This window comes from Misgurnus anguillicaudatus, chromosome 24 (genome assembly GCF_027580225.2).
Source record: "Misgurnus anguillicaudatus chromosome 24, ASM2758022v2, whole genome shotgun sequence".
In the NCBI taxonomy this organism is placed as follows: Eukaryota; Metazoa; Chordata; class Actinopteri; order Cypriniformes; family Cobitidae; genus Misgurnus; species Misgurnus anguillicaudatus.
The window spans coordinates 12380001-12402154 of NC_073360.2; the positions used below are offsets into that span (position 1 = coordinate 12380001).

At 35.5% G+C, this 22154-nt stretch overlaps 2 protein-coding genes across 2 annotated transcripts in view; both read right to left on the reverse strand.

Moving 5' to 3' along the window:
• The window catches only part of tmem160 (transmembrane protein 160), a 4942-nt gene extending 663 nt beyond the window's left edge, over positions 1-4279 (reverse strand). The window contains exons 1-4 of the mRNA XM_055196008.2: positions 4000-4279; positions 3002-3026; positions 2652-2744; positions 1-891 (exon numbers count right to left, since the gene is read on the reverse strand). The exon at positions 1-891 is cut by the window's left edge and continues 663 nt beyond it. Of these exons, the coding sequence (XP_055051983.2) occupies positions 590-891; positions 2652-2744; positions 3002-3026; positions 4000-4206 (627 nt within the window). The 5' untranslated portion in view covers positions 4207-4279 and the 3' untranslated portion in view covers positions 1-589. The remainder of the gene's footprint in view (positions 892-2651; positions 2745-3001; positions 3027-3999) is intronic.
• Positions 4280-9814: 5535 nt separating this feature from the next.
• The window catches only part of egln2 (egl-9 family hypoxia-inducible factor 2), a 37607-nt gene continuing 25267 nt past the window's right edge, over positions 9815-22154 (reverse strand). The window contains exons 3-6 of the mRNA XM_055196009.2: positions 20441-20560; positions 20197-20333; positions 13566-13633; positions 9815-13019 (exon numbers count right to left, since the gene is read on the reverse strand). Of these exons, the coding sequence (XP_055051984.2) occupies positions 12967-13019; positions 13566-13633; positions 20197-20333; positions 20441-20560 (378 nt within the window). The 3' untranslated portion in view covers positions 9815-12966. The remainder of the gene's footprint in view (positions 13020-13565; positions 13634-20196; positions 20334-20440; positions 20561-22154) is intronic.

The following is a 22154-nucleotide window of genomic DNA, read 5'->3' on the forward strand; positions in this document are numbered from 1 at the left end:
AAATAGTTTAACCAACAATGCCAAGATGCTTAATTCACACAATGAAAGCTAATGGTGACCACAGCTGTACCCATTGAATTTCACTGTATAGAAAAGATCAGCTTGGTAAATCCTGTATGTTTGAAATAAATCAATAATAGCAGAATTGTTCAATTTTGGCTAAACTATTACATTAATTTCAAAGCTATTTATCTGTGAAACACGTCAATATAACTTTGAGCATCTTACAACCAAGACTGATGCTAAACCTGATTGTCATACACGAGCGCTCAGCTATACTGTGGATTAAACACAAACCTCTTCATTTTCATGTTTAAACACTCATATCTCACAACCCGAGAATAATATTACAACAAAAATATACATGTATGGCACTCACCCTTTAAAACCAATGGGACAGCATATGTTTAAGAGCTCATGTTTAATAATAATCACCAAATCTGAAACCAATAAAGTAATGTTGGTGAAAGGCAAGCCAGCACTCTACGCTGACCTGACACCAGTTTCGTCTTTTCTAGTAAAGCAGTTTTAACAGCCTATAAATAAAGAGTTCTGGTCCTAGGTCAGTGATTCAAGTTCTCCTCTCGTCTCACTTCTCCTGGCCTTTCTCTTCAGCGCCACGTCTTTCGCGTCGGGCCTTGCAGTTGGCGCACTCCTCGCCTTCATTTCCCCCCTGCTCCTCCTCATCGTCATCATGAATAATCTCCACCTCCAGGCGGCCGATATAGAGCGATACCGCGCACAGCCAGAAGAGGGCGACGCTGGAAACCACAGCTGTGTGAAGCAGGACGGCAGGTAGCGAGAGAAGCATTATCCTCCGCAAAGACAGAAGACTGCCCACGTATGATGCACCACCGAATGACACGCACACTCCGCCCAGGATGAAGAACGCTGTGGGGGGGGGGGGAGTATTCAGAAAGCAGACCTTCATAGATATTTCATTGAGCACTTTGATGATATACGTCAACATGTCCACCAGAGTACTCAAGGATTACTTTATTCAAGTACATTTTTAAATGATCTGTACTTCATCAGAGTGTTCACTTCACTACATTTTGAAGCATAATATTATACGATCTATTTCACATTAAATATCATATATAGTATAATACTCAATTACATAAAAAAAGATTTTTGAAAAAGGTAGTCTGGCCGAGTACCAAAACACACTTGTAGCCAATCAGCAGTAAGGGGCGTGTCTACTAACCAACATCATTGCTTGGGTTGTGTATGTGTGGGGGGGAGGGTCTATCAAATTAAGGTCCAGATTCTATTGGGGTAGGGGCGTGTTTATTTAGGTGATTTCAAATGTCAACATTGGCTTTCAGAGATCATGCACCCTGCCTTTAAAGTAAAAGTAACTAAACGTTTAACTTGAGTATAAGGCAACATTTTTTTCATGGAAATTCCTCTCAATTAACAATGTTGAGTCGTTCCAGAAAAATGCGAAGTTTTTTTTTTTTGGTGATTGTTGCGGGCAAAAATCCTTGATCTTGCGGCACGTTTTCTTAAAAAAATGCGATGGAATATACAAATTGGTCTCCTTTGACCTATGAAAAGTATTTTTAAATTAAACCAATTTTTTATATATAAGACAAGAGTTGGTCTTCAAAAAGCATTTTCCCAAAATGTACACTTTGAAGGGGTGGGGGTCGTCTAATATTCGGGACAATACGGTAGTAGATTTTTTATGTACTTAAGAATTAAAGGGTACATTTCAGAAGACATTTTTAAGATGTAAAATAAATATTTGGTGTCCCTCGAGTATGTAGGTGAAGTTTTAATTCAAAAATATCATATAGATAATTTATTATAGCATGTTAAAAGTGACACTTTGTAGGTGTAAGCAAAAATGTGCTGTTTTGGGTGTGTCCATTAAAATGCAAATGAGCTGATCTCGGCACTAAGTGGCAGTGGCGTGGTTGGATAGTGCAGATTAAGGGGCGGTATTATCCCCTTCTGACATCACAAGAGGAGCCAAATTTCAATTACCTATTTTTTTCACATGCATGCAGAGAATGGTTTACCAAAACTAAGTTACTGGGTTGATCTGTTTCACATTTTCTGTGTTGATAGAAGCACTGGGGACCCAATTAATAGCACTTAAACATGGAAAAAGTCAGATTTTCATGATATGTCCCCTTTAAATGTAAAAATAACTTTGCGATTAAAGGTATGGTTCAGCTAAAAATGAAAAATCTGTCATCATTTACTCACTCTCAATGTTTGTAACCAACCCATTCGTGAGCCCCATTTACTTCCACAGTATTATTTTTCCTACTATGAAAGTAAATAGGGCTGATGATCGGATTTGATTTGGTTACAAACATTCCTCAAAATATCTTCCTTCGTGTTCATCAGAACAAAGAAATTTATACAGGTTTGTAACTTTGCATTTTTGGGTGAAATCTCTCTTTAAAATATAGAGAATTTTACAAGACAAGTAAATAATAAAAAAAATACATAAAACTGCATAAAGAAATTATTTAATATGAAAATATATAGATGTATAATATTTGTATAGAGCCCACCATCTAATGTATGACTGGCTTAAATGTTCTGTTCATTTATTTTTGTCTGTTTACATATTGCCCTCCATGTTCAAACACAGTACACTTGTATGCAAGAACAAACATGAGATGGTTACGTACCATATCCAGCCTCTCTGCCCACATCGCTCTGTACAAAGGCTATAACTCCAATGCCTGTCGCCAGCAAACCATTCCTGAACCACGATAAAAACCCTGCAATACAAGCAAACAATACCTGCTTAAATTCATCAAAATAAGGTGCATATGAGCAGCCACAGCATCTGAGACAGTTATGCTGACACATAGACTCATGTGTGCAAGCATTATATTGTAAACACACACATATATTAGTGAGAAGTACATACTCTCTACCAGTAAATCTCTGTCAGGAATCAGATTAACTTTTATAACATCTGCTTTATAGGATTTTTTTATTAGAAAACAATCATCTGGACATAAGATATTCTCACCTGTTTCATGAGACTTTCGCAGCATCTAAAAAAGAAAATGAAAGGTATTTAGATCTAGATCTTAAAACCAGTATGGACACCACTGAATCAAACATACAGATTATGCAACAAAAAACACAAAGGTTTCGAACTTGATAGCACAGTAAGAGCCAACAAAATATTTCCTAGTTCTTCTACCATATAGTAATGATACACAAAATTATCTCGAAGTGCCATGTGTAGCAGTATATTGAATCTGTGTATTACAGGTCTTAAAGAGACAGCGGATCAGATAAACCAAAGAAAAAAAATCACTCACTGTTCGTGACTGATTAACTTAAAATAATTAATCAACATTTAATGTATACATCGGTACATTATACTTTAATTTTATTTATTTGTATTTATTTGTACTGTTGCTCATAATTTGATTATTTGTTCTTATTTTACTGTTAACTTGTTTTTAACAATATTGGAAAAAATATATGTTAGTTATTGGTGACCTTAATAAGGTTGTGACCTTAATACGGGTCAAAACAATTAAAACAATAGCCTTACAAGGCCGGTTTTATGTGGTGCTGCTTTATGTGATGGGGCAAGTGACAGGACCAGTAGAAAAAATCCTTAGCTTTGAGCCTTGTAATAATTAATTTCAAAAATAAAACTTATTTAAGCCGCATATATAACATAATTATTATTATTATTATTATTATTATACAAAAGGGGAAACCGCAAAATGGTCCACTTTTTTAAAAAAAGTCCCCCTCTTCCACTAGGCTGCTACGGCCCTATGCATTTACTTTTCAGAGTCAGGTTAAAAAACACTATACTGTAGTAAGTTTACTATTGTAAACACTTTAATACTATGGTATTTTTCATATGGGCTGTACGTTACCCTTGCCCCCATGCAAATACATTTCTATCACAATGCCATAACTGTTTAAATATCCTATTTGTAAATGTAAACAACACATTAACAGTAACAAATAAAAAGGAGAATAAAGTCTTTCTCTGTTTACCAGCGCATCGGCTTTATCCAGCTCAGTGAAGTATTGTTGCTCCGGTGCTCGTGCTCTGCTCAGCGGGTTTTTCTCCACAGCGCGGCGCGCACTCGACCGGTGAACGGAGCGTGCCGGAGCCCAAACATACTGTGATACCGGCCGCCGCAGAATTTGGGTGAACGGAGAAACGAGTCGCCTACACGTTAACCAACTTATAGAGGCCATTGTTTACGATAGGAAAATGAATCCAAAACACGACCTTTACACGGCCTATGACCCTTGACACTGCAGACGATTGTGCGTGTAAAGACGGAAATGTGTACACATAACTGCGCGTGAATTTAAGTGGCGCCCTCTTTGTATTCTTCCTTGTGTGTTTTATGTATATATCGTATATTTAACAATATATCTGATGTGAAGTGTAATTAAATGCTTAACATTTGTTGCCACTTACTATATATATATTTTTTAAATAAATTATTAGGTTAAGTACATTATACAGGCAAGCAATGACTTAATAAACCAGTTAACAGGTTGTCCACCAGATGGCGCCAAAACTCAATAAACATTCAGGTTTGCGTCCTCTGTATGGGACCAAAGTCCTGATTACACAAGTCATCACATTTGTCGGCCATATTTTTAACGCATCCGGGCAGCTTTGAGTCATACAAGACCAAGACCTATCTGCTTGATTATGTGAAGACTGTTTTCTCTACAGTCTCTCCCTAATGTCACAATATAACACCGTATTCCTCATCAACTGTTTAAATATGATATAAACTGTATCATGCAATCTGCTTCTAAAGCCCAAACTGCGCTAAAAAAGTCAATGTGCAGCAGCAACTGCGCATGCGCACATGTTGGCAAGTACTTCGCAATCTGTAAGGCGGGACTTGTATATAATCTTTTTATGGTCAGTTTTATATGTGAAAACCAGGTTTTAACCTGTTTAAAGTTTATTACAAGTCTTATAATAAATTATGAGATCAAGACCATCAAAGATTGATTTCCAAAATTAATTTCACAATGATTTTAAATCTTTGACATACTATAGACAAGGTTATATTTATGCACACTGTTCTTAAATTAAAAGATAATTTACCCAAACAAATGAAAATTATTTCATAATTTACTATTGTGTTTTAAACCCCTTTAACTTTCTTTCTTTAAAGCAGAAGTAAAAGTTCCTCTGAGCTCCTCTCCATATAATAAAATTAGGTGAAACCAGGGGTCAAGCAAAAATAGAAGACCATACAAGCATCACAAAAATGTTTGCACTACAACTTGTGCAGTTTTAAAGTCTTTTGTAACCATGTTGTCACCAGTTGTATGGCCAAAGAACAGACAAGCATTTGTCAATATTAAACCTACTTCAAATCTTTTACTTTCATTGTATTAAAACATCAACTTAGAGCATCTGTTAAGAAAAACTAGTAACAGTCAAATTAAAGTTTTTCAAGTTTTGAATAACAAACTTTTGTCTAAATTGCATTGTAATATAAGTGCAATGAAATATTAGAAAACCTGTATAAATGAATTTGGTACGGTTGTTGAGAGCATATACTGTACGTAGTGTACGCTTGTTTGTGAGTGTGTGCGTGTTGGCCCCTTCCGGCCGCCTCTCTCACTGCTGAGGTCTTTTGTTTTGATGTGATCCTGTGGGATTGTGGGTCACCACGCCTGAATAACCTGATGGTTATATAGCGTGAGGAGCATGGAGAGGAAGAAGGGGGGTCACAGGAAAGACGGGACTGTGAGTGTTTGTGTGTGAGGAATGTTTAAAGAACGAGTCCCCTTTGTTATAAAAAAATTGAACCTCAAGGTTGTCACGCTAAATTGTGAAAATGGGGAAACCGAAAAGTAGTTCAATATATACAGTAGGCCTACTGTACAAAAGTCTTAGGCCACCATGCTGCCATTAGATGTGTTGTTTGGAGTGTAGTGATCATATATAATTATTTCTCAGTCTCTTTATTAGAATACAACCAGAAAATACAGGAAATGTGTATAAAAACAGTATAAAAGTATAATGTTTTGTGCCAAGACAGGTCGCACCAAATACTGACTGATGCCTGAAGATGACATTTAGTTCTGAACATTTTTTGTTTTTAATTTTGTGTACATATTTGATCTGTTTGTATCTTAAAAAAAGAGTAAAAATACATATGGATGGACATTAAAACTTTGCTAAAACAACAAAACTGGTGATGGTGGCCTTTTGCACAGTAATGTATATTATAAATAAGACAAAGTTTTAGCTGCCCTAATGTTTTGAGTATGTCAGCATATAACTTGCAGAGGGCAGAAACTATGGTAATACATGACTGTCAGTCAGTGGCCATGGGCGGGACTTTATCAGTGTGACATCACATTGCTAAGAGAATCAAAACAGCATGTCTGATGAGACTGTTTTTTGGTTTAATGAGGATTACAAAAGAAGTAGTGGGTGGATTTCTTTCATTGTAGGGTGTTTGTGTTTACACACTGCCAACACTTTTATGTCCAAACACGTTGTAAAAGTGGATTTTGTATAGGTGCCCTTTAATCTTCAAAAATGTAAGGCAGCTAAGAATGACTTTCTGCATTTTATTTTTAGTACAGTATTTTATTGTTGCAGACTTAACTTATAAACTATAAAAATACAAACTATAAAAAACAAACCATTTTACCCCCTAAAAATGTTATTTTAAAAGTTAGTGTACTAGTTAATGATAAAATCAAATGGCTTCTTTAGAAAAGCATGCTTAAAATGAAATATAGGACATTTACTCTTAATAAATACACTGTAAAATGTGAAAAGTTGGATCAACTTAAAAAAATACTTTCATTGGAAACACCTAAAAAATTTAGCCTCACTTTAGGTAAAAAATTAAGTTGAATAAGTTAATAATAAGAATTGTGGAAATCACTTTACAGTTTTCATTCATAAATTTATTATTTTGCAGTGTGTACTTGCATTATATATTTCTGTTTAGAGCTGGCAATAGGTTTGTTTCTTATTTATTTCACATTGTTGACACTTAAAAGATAACAATCTGAAAGCTGCGAAGAAGTATTCTGTTGTAAAGTCAAAGATTTAAGATCAGAAAACAAAGGGGAGTATTGTACACACACACACACACACACACACACACACACACACACACACACACACACACACACGATAAGATGAATGACTGTCAACTCTCTCAGCATTCAGACCGGATAAGGAAAACACTTCCTGTTTGTCGACACATTCCAAGACTAATATCTCTCATACAACTTGAAACTATGCTGACCAAGGATCATCCACGTCCTCTTTAAAACACAAGCAATTGTCAATGTGAGATTAATCAAACTGAAACAGCCTTTTTTAAATATTACTACACCATTTACAGGTTCAATATTCATTTACATGTGACAAGTTGTGATAAAGTTGTGATTTTGTATTTTCTTTTACCTGCATTTCAGTGCAAACGCAAATAATTGTATCTTCTCAGCAAACTGTGCCATATTTTTGTCTTATGTGACCCTAGACCTCAAACCAGTCATATAGCACAGGTATATTTGTAGCAATAGCCAACAATACATTGTATGGGTCAAAATAATCGATTTTCTTATGCCAAAAATCATTAGGATATTAAGTAAAGATCATGTTTCATGAAGATAAATTGCTACTGTAAATATATCATAATTAGTGCTGGGCAGAGATTAATCATGATTAATCGCATACAAAATAAAAGTGATAAAAAGTAATTTCAGATTTTTTTTATTTATATATCATTTGTTTATTTATATAGAATATAGATATATATATACATAATAATTACACAAAGCACACACACACATATATTCTGCAAAAAAAATCACTTTTATTTTGTATGCGATTAATCGCGAATAATCTTTGCCCAGTGTTGCTCAGGACTTTATTTGGACAACTTTAAAGGCGATTTTCTCAAAATTTTGAGAAGATCCTCAGATTCTAGATTTTCAAATAGTTGAATCTCAGCCAATTTTTTGTCATATCCTTACAAACCATACATCAGTGTAAAGCTTATTTATATGATGTATAAATCTCAATTTCAAAAAAATTTACCCTTATTACTGGTTTTGTGCTCCAGGGTCACATATGTGGATTTACTTTTAATAGTAAAATTTTTAATGGCAATTATCTGACATTACAATTTATTGCAATTATATGATTTATAATAACAAGACAAACTGAGTTATAATACCAGAATGTACTTACAGTAGTAAATGTTTCACATTAAAAACATTTAAATATCAACCTATCAAGTCAAGTAAGGAATAATTGATGACGGGCCATTGAATTTATCGAAAATAATGCACACCCAAAGTGGTAATGCCATACACCACAGGTGTGCATTATATAAAAAAACCTGAGTTAATTATTTAGCTTATACCACGGATACCAGGTGTGCGTTTATCGAAAAATAATGCATACACACGGAACATTTCTCAGCCAATAAAAAAAGCATTCAACAACCCCGTGGATGTTTGAGGTTATGTTTAAGATTTATATAACAATAATTAGCTATTGGATGCAAGCGGTTCAACCCGGTGCTCAGGTAGAATATATAGTTTGTGATAGGTGCAGATTTGGATTTCTCTCTCTTCCTTTACAGAGATATGTGTTTTTTCTATGAGGACACGCTCCGGTCAACAGCGCGACGCGTCTTCACTTGCCCATCAAACAGCGTATACAACACATATCTATCGCGGACAATTGCATCCTCATGCCGAGCGTTTTTTATTTGCATGCGTTTTAAATTTTTGAGCTTTAAACTTTAATTTTCCTCATAGCTGCTCTCGTCTGCATACACCCGCCGCGCGCACACACAGCAGCCTGTCATCAGTGCACGTGAACAGAGCGATCTCTCTAATTTCTTAAAGCTACAGTATCCTAATTCATCTCTTAATAAAATCACTCTCTGCTCTTCACTAAAGAACTGTTGTACTTCATACGAATGCGTGTATATTTAATTCATACAGTAAAGACTGTGAAGTGTTTTATTTTCATTACTTTTAACAGACATAAGCCTTTTTAAATGCATATTAAATTTCTCCTTAAAAAAAAAAATACTAATAATTTGATTCTCTATTAAAACAATTAATATACCTAATTACTGCAAGTAATATAACAAAGGCAACATCTGTGGTATTTACTTTATCTTAAAAAAAAATTAACAGTTACAGTCATCAAAGAGCTTGCATGTGGGTGGGGCTTTGTCAGTGTGACATCACATTGCTAAGAAAATCAAGACAGCATGTCTAATGGTCTAATGGTTACACACTGCCAACACTTTTATGTCCAAACACCTTGTAAAATTGGATTTTGTATAGGTGCCCTTTAATCTTCAAAAATGTAAGGCAGCTGTATGAATGATTAGCATTTTATGTTCAGTATGGTATTTTATTGTTGCAGACTTAACTAATAAACTATAAAAAATACAAACTTAAAAAATACAAACCATTTTACTCTCTATAATGTTATTTTAAAAGTTAGCGTAAATGATAAAATCAAATGGCTTCTTTAGAAAAGCATGCTTAAAATGAAATATAGGACATTTCCTCTTTTATAAATACAATGTAAAATGTGAAAAGTTGGATCAACTTAAAAAATACTTTAATTGGAAACAGCAAAAAAAAAATGTAATAAATAAATTATAATTAGCTATTGGTATTTGGCAAAGCTATAACAACCGTAATTAGGAACCGGAAACTTACCGGGTAATAGTTTAAGAGTTGACCCATTATTTGTTGATCCCTACATATTTTTTCAATAATTAGATATTGTTATATCTAAATGAGTAAATGAGAAAAAACACAAAGGTCAGTTTTACAAAAGCCAACACGCTTTAATTAAATACTGTAAAAAGATTAGGCAAACATGTCTTTTTTGTTCTCAGTTGATTAAAGATTCATACTGTTAAACGGCGCAAAAAAGCATTTACTTCCCACAGCTTCTACATTTACTTGCTCATTCAGACACCACACACACCGTTATAAAGTGCTTTCCCTGGCCGCCAATGGCATTCAAACATAGCACAGGTCAGTACAATACTCTCTTATGGTAAGATTTGAGATAAATGATCCAGTTGTTCCCTTGGTTTAATAAGAATATTGTGTCCTGTGCCGTTTCTTTGCATAATTCTTCTCTTCCGTTACAATGCTCCCAGTTTTCAGACTGTGGCTGTGTTCGGAAAAGCACACTACCATACCAGACAGTAAAATAATATGCTGGGCATAGTGTTTTTTTATGAAAAGAGAAACAGATGACCTAAAATATTTTATATAATAATTTAAAGAAACTGTATTTCACAATCCATTAAACTTAACTTGATTTTCAATCAGAATCAATATAGTAGTCAAACAGTTTCGATCGATCTACCAAAAATGAAGACAATTTCTGAGATTTTAATGTGACGACACTGAAGCATACCTTTGTATGGATCTAGTGTGTACTGTGTAGTATGCAGTACAGTACACTACAGTAGTCGTATTCCTTTTCGAACACAGCCATCCACAAATTTACACCGATGTAGTGTACACATCACCTAATAGGAAATGTTGCCATTACTTGCGGAGAGCCCTGTGTTTATCTCTTTTGCTGTATAGCACCTCACTGAGGTGAGAACGAGATTGTCAGCTCTCTCATTCAAAAGTGATTGATGAATTAAGTGCATCCTTAAGGAGTATACGCTAGCTGAGCACTATACTGCAGCCTGTGTTTCCTAAAGGGAGAGGCTACTGTATCTAGTATGCAGGAAACACTGTTACAGGCAAGGCTAAGCCATGAGGAGTCACTAAGATATTGTCTTTCGTTATTTTACATACATACAAAGATTAGAAAAGATCACAAACACCCTGTTTTCTCAGCAATGGGTTCCAATGATCTAAGATACAACCTGGATGAGGGATTCATTTTTTTTTTCAGCGCAACCTTCTGTCTTATTCACAAACCACCCAAACTCGCCAGACAGTGCATGCGCTGGTATATCGCTGTACCATGCATGGGTAAATGAAGTGATGGTGGGGGCAGTAAATCATTAAATGATGAATAAATAATGGACGTTATAAACTGGCATATGTCTGAGCAAATTCAGCCAAGCAGGTCACAAAGACGTTGAAATTTGGTTGATTTCACGTTGTGATGTCACGTCATTTTAATAATGCCATCGTCATTTTAATGTAGAATACTGTGCTGTAAAATGATCAAAATATCTCATGCCGACTCCATCCTGACATTTAAGAAATTTAAGGGGCCGTTCACACTATGGATGATAATGATACTATAATGATAATCATAGTAACAGCTACGCTAATGGACTATAATGTTAACTTTAATTTTATGTAAGTAACTTTTACAGTCACAAAGATGGATTTAGATGACCCCACTCTGCTAAGAAAGTCATCTTTTAAAGGGGCCAAGGCATGAAAATCTGACTTTTCCCATATTTAAGTGCTATGATTGGGTCCCCAGTGCTTCTATCAACCTAGAAAATGTGAAAAAGATCAACCCAGTAACTTAGTTTTGGTAAACCATTCTCTACAAGCACATAAAAAAATAGTTCGTTGAAATGTGGCTCTCCTTATGATGTCATAAGGAGCTCTTATTATAATTATAGCACCCATTAATATGCACTATCCAACCACAGCACTACCATTTAGTGCAGAGAAAAGCACAATTGAGTTTTAATGGCAACAAACCACCATCATTGTGATCAGTGTTTGAATTTCATCAGCTCATTTGCATTTTAAAGGACACACCCAAAACGGCACATTTTTGCACACACCTACAAAGTGTCAATTACATGCTATAATAAATTATTTATATTGTATTTTGAGCTAAAACTTCACATATGTGCTCTGGGGACACCAAAGATTTATTTGACATCTTAAAAAAGTCTTGTGCCATGGCCCCTTTAAATACAATTTTCTGTATTGTCTGTAATATCGGTTTCAAGCATCCTGGACATCCTGAAAAAGGACAACAGTGTTCAGGAAGCCGATCATTTTATCGCCGAGTGATCCCAACAATATCATTCCTCTGTATTCCTATTGTCATAGTTGGCTGTCGATATTGTGGACTCCACTATTTTAAATTTACACTGATTTTTTTAAAGGTAGTTATGAATGGTTGACGTAAAGTGATCAAAACTAAATGACTGCTAAATAGAGTTTGACTCGACCTAATTTTCAACCAAAATGCAACCTTAGTACAACGGTTTACTGACGTTAAATTGACATTGATAAATTGAAATAATGGATAAATAGCTATGATCTGCGTCATCCAACACAAACTTCAGTATTAGGAATTGTGGCGTGCATATTGGGTTCCATATTTTTGTGAGCGGGGGTGGTTGCATTACCAAATTTGCATAAGCAAAGCAAATACAACATTATAAAAAGGCGCCATTTATTTTTAAGTTAAATCCCCAGCGCCCGAGCCTTACAAGCCAAGACTTACAAGCATTGCTGTACAATGTTATTTCTGTCAATGCTGTAGCTAAACTCAGCGTTAAGCTGGCAACAAATTCATGAACAGGTTGAACAGGAAGTAACACGTCGGGTCTGCTGATCTCACCTACTCACTTCCTGTTCGAACGATGGGCAAAGGCCACCTGAAAGCTCAAACCCACGTATACACAGGGATGTACGGTTGTAGAAAGCAACTGGTGGGCTTACAGATTTGAATTCGTATTAGAAATATAATCAGTACATCCAGGTCCATTTCCATGTCGCTGATGTTCCACAGGAGGAGAAAAGTTTCGATCGGCCTTTAGGAGCTATGACCACCAGTTTGGACTGACACTTGTGTTAGTGGTCTATTTTTTTGTACACTCAGTGTGATTGGCAGTTTTGAAGCCACGAACAGATCCATGTTGGATCGGCCTCCTGCATCTCCTCGGCCAATCGCGCAGCGGGGTGTGTTATTGTACACGAGAGCGGGCTGCAGTAGAGTTCATCTCGGTTGGCTGTAATTCAGGTCACATTGCTCTGGGTGACGGGCACCTTAACTCCTTTCTGTCCTGTAGCTGAGAAAGATGAGAAAGCAAAAAATATTGTAGATGGAAAGCAATCTCTACATGATTTTCAAAATTTGGGAATCTTAAAGAACATAATTTTGGTTAAAAGTTTTGTTGATAAAATCAATAACTCATCATAGCTTGATTGTGATTTGTGAATCTTTTTGACTGATTCTTTAAGAATCAAATCAGTTGCTCGCTGACGGTACATTCATACGGGGCGTAAGTGTTGACGCTTCCCATTTACTTTTAATGGGTGACATCATGCGTTGCCGAACTAAATTGTGAAGCGGCAATGCGTGCGTCAGCCAATCAGATCGCCTTATGCAAATAACCTAGGCAGAGCCAGCAAATTACGTTTATGGAAGCATGTGTGGCCACTGTGATTGGCCTTCCATCAAGCGTTAACACTTCTGTCCGTGTGAATGTAACATGACTCTACTGTAACCAGCAAAAGCAATGCAAGATCAAAACTCAAACACAAGTTTTTGGTGTAAATAAACACTCATATCCTCTATTCAGGTATTAGGTCTATTTTTAAAGTAACAAACTTACCCAGTCTGTATTTCTCTTTAGCTTCTGCTCGTTCTTTTGCATCGAAGTACCAAACGGTGATAGCGTAACTGTGGAAAACACAAATTCAATTACAGTTAAGAGGTAAGATGGTTGACTGACTACCAATTTGGGAATTTGTGGAGTGAACAGCAGGAGTTAATGCCATAATTTACTTAGTAATTAGAGCTAAGATGGAATTAAGAGATACTTAGCATATCACAAGTACCAAAATGACCTTTTTATGAATATTTATATGACATATTTCACCTCATTTACATTCTTGCAATTGGCACAGCACATATATCCATTTACAGACGGTCATTTAATGTAAAGTACCTTTCCAAAGTTTAGTGTTAATTGACTGAAATGTTTCTTTTGATATTAAAAATCGTTTAATCTGTAGCTGCGCTACAATTACCCTCCAAATTGTGCAAATTGAAAAAGCTAATTGGAAATGCATCCAATAGAAACACATTCGAAATAGTAATATAATGCAAAACTGCAATTTACAGGTCACCTGACGTGCGCAAGTCACACGATCATTCTTTAAAACTGGCATGCTATGTTTGGTTGGAGGACAAGACGGAAGAGGCGTTTTCGACTTCATTTAACGTCCCAAGAACCGACAAGTGCATGACATCATAATACCACAAGAACGATTCGGGAATCGACTGTTTTGTATGCTTTCAAATCATTCTCATTGTATTTTCATGCCACCTGCATGTTGATCTGCGCAGCGCCATATGAAGTCAAACACAAGAGATAAAAATTAAATTGTAGTCACATAACATCGGTTTGGAATTTTGCAAGGTTTTTTTGTTGACATTTAGAAAATAATGTTAAAGTTTTGTGCAAATATTAAATCGAAACGCAGCTACACTGAAAAAAAAATAAAGGCTGGATTTTCTTAAAAATATAGTGCATAATTTTTGCATTCATTTTTTGAAGTAGGCTAAGTTTAACATGGAATTTTAATCAACTTATGCAATTGCATTAAATTTCAAGTAAAATTATTTATATTTTTAAGTAAATCCAGCATGGGTGATTCTCACGAAACCATTGAAACAGCACGGCACTAATGATTTTAGCTTTAAAATGTGTAATATAGTAACATTAAAAAGCATTAGAATTAACACAATACTGTGTTCTACCTTACACAATGTGTGATTTCAACATAAGAATTTATAATTGTAAATTTTATCTCATTTTCTGCTGAAATTATCATTACCGCAATGTGCCCGGCTGTGTTTGAACATGCATTATGTTGTAATTTAATCAAATTAACACAAAAATATTAAGAAAAAAAATAAATGGATGTTTTGCTAGACTACTTTAGATGACAGAAAAAATATTTACTGAATATTCATGTATAATAATAATGAAGAAAAATGAGGAAAATGATGTGTCCATGCCTGATGTGCTCATCCTCCGCAACACTTTTTGAGAACAGTTTAAGCACACATACAGAATTTTAATAAAGTTTGATTTTGAGTGACCAAGCACATGAACCAGTTACTTCAAGATGGCTACCAGGTAAGATCATTTTTTTACAGTTAATTTGAAATATTGTCTTGTCAGAATGCTTACACGACATTTTGATTATCATTACCGCAACAGATGCTTATTAAATGTTTATTTAATTAATAGAAGCATAATACTTTGATTTTAAATGCATGTGCAGAATCTCCAAAATATGTTCTTTCAGGTTTGTCATGTCATTTTGAAAATATGTCAGTGTTGATGTTTTCTGACTGTTGCGGTAATGAGATTTTTTAGGACTTATTTTTTAAATTATGTTACAAAAAGTGTTAAATTATAATTAAAAGTTTTTAAATTAATGTTCCCATTTACTCCAGACTTTGTTTTTCAATGTCTGGTGGGCAGTGATGGGCAGTAACGCGTTAGAAGTAACGCGTTACTGTAATCCGATTACTTTTTTCAAGTAACGAGTAAAGTAAGGGATTACAATTGCAAAACCAGTAATTAGATTACTGTTACTTTCCCATTAGCAGGCTGCGTTACTGCATTATTTTTTAATCTTGATTTTGTTTCGTGAGACTCTCTCGTGTCGTGACGCGAGTCGAGTGACAATGACGTATGAGCGCCGCGCCGTCAGTCAGTGTATTGTTGAACGTGAGAAGACAATGGAGCGCGGAAGAGAACAAGACTATGCAGCGTTCAATGCTTGGAAGTACAGACATTACTTTGAGTTTAACCCAGTTAACGGTGACAAAAACATCAGCGTCCGCTGTACACTCTGCGTGGGAATAAAACTTTTATCTACAGCGAAAGATTCCACCTCAAATCTAAGCAAACACCTAGCAAGCCGGCACAGGAAAGTGAAACTTTTACTGAAAATATCCCCGAACCCCCAGCTGACATGACCGCTGCGGCTCCATCTCATACACGTTCACGCGAAATCTGATGTAAAACAACGGACTATATATCTGTATTTCATGGATTATACGCATTTGTGGACAAGCTGATGTGACCACTGCTGCTCCATCTCATACACATTCACGCGAAATCTGATGTAAACAACAGACTACTATATATCGTGGATTATACGCATTTGTGGACAAAAATTGTCATTTGATTAATTTTATTAGACTGATTTCATGGGTTATTCACACATCTGAAACAGACTGGATTTGACTCGCGATCGTTATAAGGTAAGAAGTCCCGTTTATATTCAGCATGTTGTCATCTGGACTTCTGTAACATACTACATTTGTTGCTAGAGCATATATCTCAAAACAGAGCCCATACACTGATGCTAAACCCGTAGACCTTTTAAACAATGTATAGTAATGTTGATATTAATATTATTAATGTTTGTAGACAGTCGGCTATATAGATATTGTTAGCAGGCTTAAAAAAACGAATTAGTGCGCGTCGAGAGGTTAAAACAGAGAATGTTTCATTTGATTCAATTTTAGATGATGGAATATGCAGAAAGAATAGAATTAGGCTGAAAGGTCTTGCCCCTGTTGCATAAAGCACCTTAAGTTTTTCCCTTAAGTATGACACTTAAGGGGTAAATTCCCCTTACCTACAGTAAGAGAATAATTTAAGGGTGTTGCATGCAGTATATTCCCTTAAATGGTTCTCTTAGGTAAGGGTAATCATTAAATGTTTCACGACAGCGACCCAGGTTTATAAAATACTATTGTTGCCATGGAGATGCAACAGAAAAAGCTTAAGGTTTTTTTGCAACACCCTTAAGGTTAAATGAAACATAACTGTGAATTTAAGGGAAAATTACACTTAGGTGCTTTATGCAACCGGGCCCTGTTGCTTTATACTGTAGCATATTCAGGTCGTGCATCATGTTTTTGAAAAGTAATTAGTAAAGTAACTAGTAAAGTAACTAATTACTTTTGAAAATAAGTAATCAGTAAAGTAACGGGATTACTTTCTTAGGGAAGTAATCAGTAATCAGTAACTAATTACTTTTTCCAAGTAACTTGACCAACACTGGTTGTGACGAACTTCGCATCGTGAGCTTCAAAAAAATAAGTCACCAGCCGCCACTGCTGCGCTACCATTACCCTCCAAATTGTGCAAATTGAAAAAGCAAATTGGAAATGCATCCAATAGAAACACATTCGAAATAGTAATATAATGCAAAACTGCAATTTACAGGTCACCTGAGGTGCGTAAGTCACACGATCATTCTTTAAAACTGGCATGGTATGTTTGGTTTAAGGACAAGACGGAAGAGGTGTGTTCGACTTCATTTGACGTCACAAGAACCGACAAGTGCATGACATCATAATACCACAAGAACGATTCGGGAATCGACTGTTTTGTATGCTTTCAAATCATTCTCATGGTATTTTCATGTCATCTGCATGTTGATCTGCGCAGCGCCATATGAAGTCAAACACAAGAGATAAAAATTTAATTGTAGTCACATAACATCGGTTTGGAATTTTGCAAAAATTAGAAAATAATGTTAAAGTTTTGTGCAAATATTAAATCGAAACGCAGCTACACTGAAAAAAAATAAAGGCTGGATTTTCTTAAAAATATAGTGCATCATTTTTGCATCCATTTTTTTTTAGCAAGTTTCACATGGAATTTTAAGCAACTTATGCAATTGCATTAAATTTCAAGTAAAATTATTTATATTTTTAAGTAAATCCAGCATGGGTGATTCTCACGAAACCATTGAAACACCACGGCACTAATGATTTTAGCTTTTTATGTGTAATATAGTAACATTAAAAAGCATCAGAATTAACACAATACTGTGTTCTACCTTGCACAATGTGTGATTTCAACATAAGAATTTATAATTGTAAATTTTATCTCATTTTCTGCTGAAATTCTCATTAACGCAATGTGTCCGGCTGTGTTTGAACATGCGTTATGTAGTAATTTAATCAAATTAACACAAAAATATTAAGAAAAAAATAAATGGATGTTTTGCTAGACTACTTTAGATGACAGAAAAAATATTTACTGAATATTCATGTATAATAATAATGAAGAAAAATTAGGAAAATGATGTGTCCATGCCTGATGTTCTCATCCTCCGCAACACTTTTTGAGAACAGTTTAAGCACACATACAGAATTTTAATAAAGTTTGATTTTGAGTGACCAAGCACATGGACCAGTTACTTCAAGATGGCTACCAGGTAAGATCATTTTTTTACAGTTAATTTGAAATATTGTCTTGTCAGAATGCTTACACGACATTTTGATTATCATTACCACAACAGATGCTTATTAAATGTTAATTTAATTAATAGAAGCATAATACTTTGATTTTAAATGCATGTGCAGAATCTCCAAATTATGTTCTTTCAGGTTTGTCATGTCATTTTGAAAACATGTCAGTGTTGATGTTTTCCGACTGTTGCGGTAATGAGATTTTTTAGGACTAATTTTTTTAATTATGTTACAAAAAGTGTTAAATTATAAGTAAAAGTTTTTAAATTAATGTTCCCATTTACTCCAGACTTTGTTTTTCAATGTCTGGTGGGAAAAAAGTAAATTTAAGCAATTTTTAAATTTTCATGCTTGAAAATTTTTAAAACCAAGTTTTCGTGAGAATCACCCGCATATTATTTTTTACAGTGTAGTATGTGTATGTTTAAATGATTTGAAACATTGTAGACAAAAATATAACTGTGCCAACATATTAATTTCTTTCATTAGAAAATGATATTAACAATATATATTAAACTAAGAGCCCAAAATAGATGTAGACTCCATCAATACCGTTTAAAAATCATCTCAGGATGAGACTTCAATATCTCTTTCCCCACAGTTAACTCGTCAATCAAGAGAAACGCTTCCCTGCCAATGACAAGTGTTTTCGGCAATCCGTATTACCGCTATTATCCACCAGGTGGCGCTCTTACACAACGTATAAAACCCGAAAGTACACATTATCCCCTTACATAAACATAATTCCTATACTTAACTTTGTGTTACCCAGTTTGTGAAATCCCAACTAAAGTCATAATTTGTGATGTAGCTAACTGTCTACATAAAATTATACATAATGCAAAAAAAAACATTCTGTAAAAAATATCCTTGATATATTTAAAGAGGATATATCATGAAAATCTGACTTTTTCCATCTTTAAGTGCTATAATTGGGTCCTCAATACTTCTATTAACCTAGAAAATGTGAAATAGATCAACCCAGTAACTTAGTTTTGGTAAACCATTCTCTGCAAGCATGTGAAAAATACCTCATTGAAATGTGGCTCCCCTTGTGATGTCAGAAGGGGACATTACTGCCCCTTAATCTGCACTTTCCAACCACGACACTGCCATTTAGTGCAGAGACCAGCTCATTTGCATTTTAAAGGACACACCCAAAATGGCACATTTTTGCTCACACCTACAAAGTGGCAATTTCAACATGTTATAATAAATTATCTATATGATTTTTTGAGCTAGAACTTTACATATGTACTCTGGGGACACCAAATATTTATTTAACATCTTAAAAAAGTCTTGAATTATTGTCCAATTGAAGCACAGTAAGGGTTAAGGCGAGGCACACGCGGAGTGCTGAGCCTCTCAATTCGGCTGGTTTGTTTATTCCAGCGTCTATCATCCCGGCACGCTACAGACAACCCCGACAGGCTCTCACACTCAGGAAACGCGTACATCCTGTGCCCCGCCTTGCCCCCAACTGTGATATGGGTTGAAATGCACCCAATGTACAATGTAATGTAAAACATAATGTAAATATGCAAAGCATTCTTCTGTCTTTAAATAAGGAATGTCCAAAAATAGAGGTTTCAAGTGTCATTTCAACACAGAGACCCTTCCTGAGGAAGACCAGCTGACCAGGTGTGGCATTTATAGAGCAGGATCAAATAAAATCTAATAGTGTTTGTAATGGTGTGAGAACAATAGTGCTGGACACGTGAAGTGGGGTCAAATGAGTGCATAAGCATACTGTATGCGAGTGTGTGTTTGGACGACGGTCTAATAGATGAGAGGTTATGATGAGCTTGTGTGAAGAGGAAATGTTTACAAATGTGGACCTTGAGCCCAGAGAAACCCAGAGGAACCCAGAGGAGCACGCAACAAATGGCTTTCGTCCCTTTAACCTGAATCTAATGTTCACCAGGATATTCAGAAGCTGTGGATAATCTCACCGTGTGGCAAAAGCTGGTTTGACCTCATGTGGGTTTCGTCGATCCGACCAGAAAATAAGCAGCCGGTCAAACAGAGGCTCGATGTTAGCGACAACGTTACGACCCTCTGGGAAGAGTTGCAATAAACCTCCATGTACCTGCATAAACAGACACACAGAAAAGACACTAAAAATTTTGCTCGATGATATTGCCTAATTGTAACACCCATGCCCAATCAGAGAACAGAGAAAGAGTGACATCATACCTTCGCATCCCAGTCTTTGTTCAGATAGTAGATGCAGGTTATGCAACGTCCGTCGCCATTGGGATTGTCCACATGTCTTACATATCCAGCTCCATTACCAGGATAACACGCCACCATGGCCTGGTAGATAACAGAGATTGGGGGGGGGGGGGTTAATGCTATTTTATGCATTCTAACTTATGAACACAGTTTAAGAGTTGTAACCCTCATGTTAAACATAAGCAAAGTGTCAAAAAAGCAGTTGAGCTTGTGACTGAGTATTTCTGGGCCAAACTCACGCCTCCTTTTTCCTACAAGTTTCAGAAAGTTTTTTTTGAACTGAGGTATCCGTTACGACTGATTGACCCCATATTCCTTTTATGGATCTTAAAGGATTAGTCCATTTTCTTTTAAAAAATACAGATAATTTACTCACCACCATGTCATCCAAAATGTTGATGTCTTTCTTTGTTTAGTCGAGAATAAATTATGTTTTTTGAAGAAACCTTTCAGGATATTCCTCATTTTAATGGACTTTAATGGACCCCAACACGTAACAGTTTAAAAATTGCAGTTTAAAATTGCAGTTTCAAAGGACTCTAAACAATCTCAAACAAGGCATAAGGGTCTTATCTAGCGAAACGATTGTCATTTTTTAAAAATCTTCCTCCGGTCCTGTGACGCACCAGCGCGACATCACGCAATACGTCATGACGTCAAGAGGTCACGGATGATACTAATTAATGTCTTTGTGTCAGTTTATTGTTTACGATGGTCCGCAAATGTGCGTTTCATATATGTAACACGTGACCGTTCCACGTCATTACGCAATTGCGTGAGGTCGCTGGCGCGTGAGATAGACAAGAAGTTGTGGTTTAAAATTGGATATTTTTATTTCACTAGATAAGACCCTTATGCCTCCTTTGGGATCGTTTAGAGTCCTTTGAAACTCTGTTGAAACTGCAATTTTAAACTGCATTAAAACTGGGTATTGGGGTCCATTAAAGTCCACTAAAATGAGAAAGTACTGGAATGTTTTCCTCGAAAAACATGGTTTCTTCTCGACTGAATAGGGGGGGACATCAACATTTTGGATGACATGGTGGTGAGTAAATTATCTGGATTTTTTAACTAATCCTTTAACATGTTACAGCAGCAAAGTCCAAGCAAAGAGTCAAGTTTCAAATTGGAAAAATATCAAAACTCTTTGGTTATTTTTTAGCGCGATGCTAATGGTTTAATCAGATTCAATAGATTGTGCTAAGCTATGCTAAAACTGGTACCGCCAGACCACTGTATATAATTAAAAACCATTTGCATGTGTTTATGCATGTTTATATTTATATATAATTTATATTATATATAAATATAAATATGTATCATATAAATATATTTTTTTCTTAAAATTATACATGTATGTGTGTGTGTTTATATATACATGGCGCAGCGCACACGCACATATATTGTGTGGACAAAAACTTTTGTTCTGCAAACGATTGGTCGCGACTGATCGTGAGGCAGCACTACACCAATTTGGCAGATATTTTTATCCAAAGTGACATACAGTGCATTCATGGTATACATTTCATCAGTAAGCGTGTTCCCTTTACCTTTTGTACAAAGACACATTTGCATTTACATTACATTTGAGCTGTGGTAGATGTTTTTATCCAATGCGGCTTGCAGTTACAAAATATAATTTTTTCTGTCAGCATGTGTGTTCCCATGGTTTAAA